Raw genomic sequence first — 2,976 nt, forward strand, 5'->3', positions numbered from 1 at the left:
TAAAAAAAAATAGCAACTGTATTTTAGCCAATCCAGAACTGAATGAAGGTGAAGGTAAAAGTGTGCGTGTGTGTGTGTGTGTGTGTGTGTGTGTGTGTGAAAGAAATTCAGGGGTTTGCAGTTTTCTAACTTTTCATTGCACTGTTCACTGGCTCCCATCCTGAAGGAACTCTCTGTTTTATCCATCATCTCTGTTTGTTTGGTTTGACTCTTTGTGTATATGAGATGAGCTGCATGTGGTTTTAAAATGGATCAAAAGTGTAAAAAAATTATAATAACACACACACGCACACACTATATGTTGCTAAATATTTTATTTATATAGTGTGTTCATTCATTCATTCATTTTTAATTAAATTAATGCACTCTACCTTTTCAAAATTTGGAGTCTTTAAGATTGTTGAATGTTTTCGAAAGAAGTCTCTTATGCTCAACAAGGCTGCATTTGTTTGATCAAAATACAATAATATTTTCTAAAAAATAATATACAATGTTGTTTTCTGTTTGAATATTCTTGTCTGTGTAATGTAGTTGTGATGTAAAGCTGGATTTTCAGCATCATCACTCCAGTCACGTGATCCTTCAGAAATCATTCTAATATGCTGATTTGTTGCTCAAGAAATATTTCAAATTAATATTTTTTTGAAATATAAATGTTTTGTAGCAATGTAAAATGTATTTACTTTCACAACGTTGTTTTTTAAGTATATACAAATCATATGTAATATATTAAAAATCACTGTGTGTGTGTAAATAATTCATACAGACTTTTTTTTTTAATATATGTACTTAGAAACTACATGGAATATATGTACTTAAAAAATGCATGTCACAGGACCACTGACAAGCAACAATCTTATACACTTTCCTTTTCTTTTCTTAAATAAATGTAAATTTTAAACTAAAATTATGTATTCTTATGTAATGAGTTGATGCATTTAATTTCTGTTCAGGTTCAGAACTGATGCCTAAAGCTCTCTCTACTCGAATCATCGGAGGAATCTGGTGGTTCTTCACCCTCATCATCATCTCCTCCTACACAGCGAATCTGGCCGCTTTCCTCACTGTAGAGAGGATGGAGTCGCCCGTGGACTCAGCCGATGACCTAGCCAAACAGACCAAAATAGAGTACGGCGTAGTCAAAGATGGAGCAACCATGTCCTTCTTTAAGGTACGAGCCTCTGAAATGAGCATGATTTTTTGGAAGTGTATAACTTTGACAAATCACAATGGCAGTTCACTAAGGTTATGTTCACCGTTTGTGATATATTTGACATGTTCTTTATTTTTTAAAGCTTGACACATGGCACTAGTGTTGAGAACAACCGCAGAATGTTAACAGAAGATTTTTGAAAGACAGCTTCAGCTAACTTTTCAAAAAAGGAGCAACTTTTCTATTCTTGAGCTGTGCAGAGAGAGAAAAAAAAAAAAATCAATACAATTCCACAAACGAATTTCTTAAGCTTTTCCAGTTAGATCTTAATTCCCACTGTAAAAGCAAATTCACCCGTGCTCTCACTTCTCTTCCATGTTTGAAGTGTTCCTTCATAATGATTTTTTTTTTTTATTCCAAAGTTTCAACTTTTGCCTGCAGGGTTTTACTTTTTCACGGCTTTGAGTTTTCGCTCTTAGATGCTGTAGTGCCGAGCAGAGAAAAAAGTATACCAGGTTTCCGAATGACAGAAAATCGAGGTGTCTTTAAACCAGTAATTGCATATTCATACATTCTTTCAAAATATAGGCTGCTTTTGCTGATGTTGTAATATTTGCATATACATTTTCCATAAGTAACCATGTTCCAAAATATACATTCGCATAGTTGTTTTGCTTCAGATCACAATTCTTACATTTCTATCAGTTCTTTTTTTTTGTTTACAAAAAAGAAACAGTGTATGTATATGGTGACCGTGATTTCACCAAGTACAACATGTTCCTGGATCAACATCCTTGTTGATCCTGGAACAACATTCCTATCAACCAATCAGAATTGAGGGACAACTTTTCAGGAAATATCTGTTTTAGGCTTACAATCAGGATTAGGTGCTTCTACACCCTTGTTAATCAGCTATCATTTCACACTGTTTTTAGGAAAAAATTATGGGTAGGGTTAAGTTTAGGGGTAGGGATTGGGTTAAGTCTATATTTTTGGACCAGAAGATGTTGATCCAGGAACACGTCTTACTTGGCAAAATCACGGCGACCGTATGTATATAATGAATATGATTGCATATGGCTTTGACATTTAATGTGCATATTACTTTGATCATGCATCCTTTTTCACTCCTGAAGTATATGATAGCAGCATTAGAAATTAAGATTACAAAATCAGATGTTTGCAATTAAAATATCAAGCTGTCACTGCCTAAACACCTTCAGTTCTGCTTGTTTTCTGAAAATTCAGATGTGGTATTACAGCGAGCAGACCTGGAACCTCAAATGTTAATTTAACATTTTATCAAGAGTAATCAAAGAGCACTCACACTTGTTCATTTTCTTGGGTCATTTTAAATGTTTCATGGAACTGAGCCAACAATTATCCATGATTAGCTATGGTTTCTAACGTGACCTCCTTTAAAAAACCATGAAATGCCATTTAAACTGAGTGCTAATCGTGATGTTAAAGTTTCATTATCCTGAGACAGAGATACACACACACACACACACACACACAAAATTGGTTCCACATCTTAATCAAAATATATTTCTTTATAAGGAGACTCAATGTTCAGAACAGCATACTACAGTTCCCTCGGAACTCGAGCTGCGTCGAAACGCTACGGGAACGCCTCCAGCGTGACCACGCTCTGAATCACATGTGTAATCAGTCCAATAGATGGGCGAGACATCACAGGTGGGGTGACGTAGCGACCAGGAAGCATAAAAGCACGTGCGGTGAAACCGGCGTCAGCTTTTCTGTCATTTAGCAAGCGCTCTGTGTGTGTCAGTCTTATTTGGTGTTGTCTGTCCATTATCACT

At 35.5% G+C, this 2,976-nt stretch overlaps 1 protein-coding gene across 1 annotated transcript in view; it reads left to right on the top strand.

Moving 5' to 3' along the window:
* The window catches only part of LOC107732732 (glutamate receptor ionotropic, kainate 3-like), a 77,821-nt gene that overhangs the window by 63,079 nt on the left and 11,766 nt on the right, over positions 1-2,976 (top strand). Inside the window, exon 10 of the mRNA XM_016544148.1 lies at positions 954-1,171. Coding sequence (XP_016399634.1) covers positions 954-1,171 — 218 coding nt within the window. The remainder of the gene's footprint in view (positions 1-953; positions 1,172-2,976) is intronic.

This window comes from Sinocyclocheilus rhinocerous, unplaced genomic scaffold, assembly GCF_001515625.1.
Source record: "Sinocyclocheilus rhinocerous isolate Xijiao unplaced genomic scaffold, SAMN03320098_v1.1 scaffold369, whole genome shotgun sequence".
NCBI lineage: Eukaryota > Metazoa > Chordata > Actinopteri > Cypriniformes > Cyprinidae > Sinocyclocheilus > Sinocyclocheilus rhinocerous.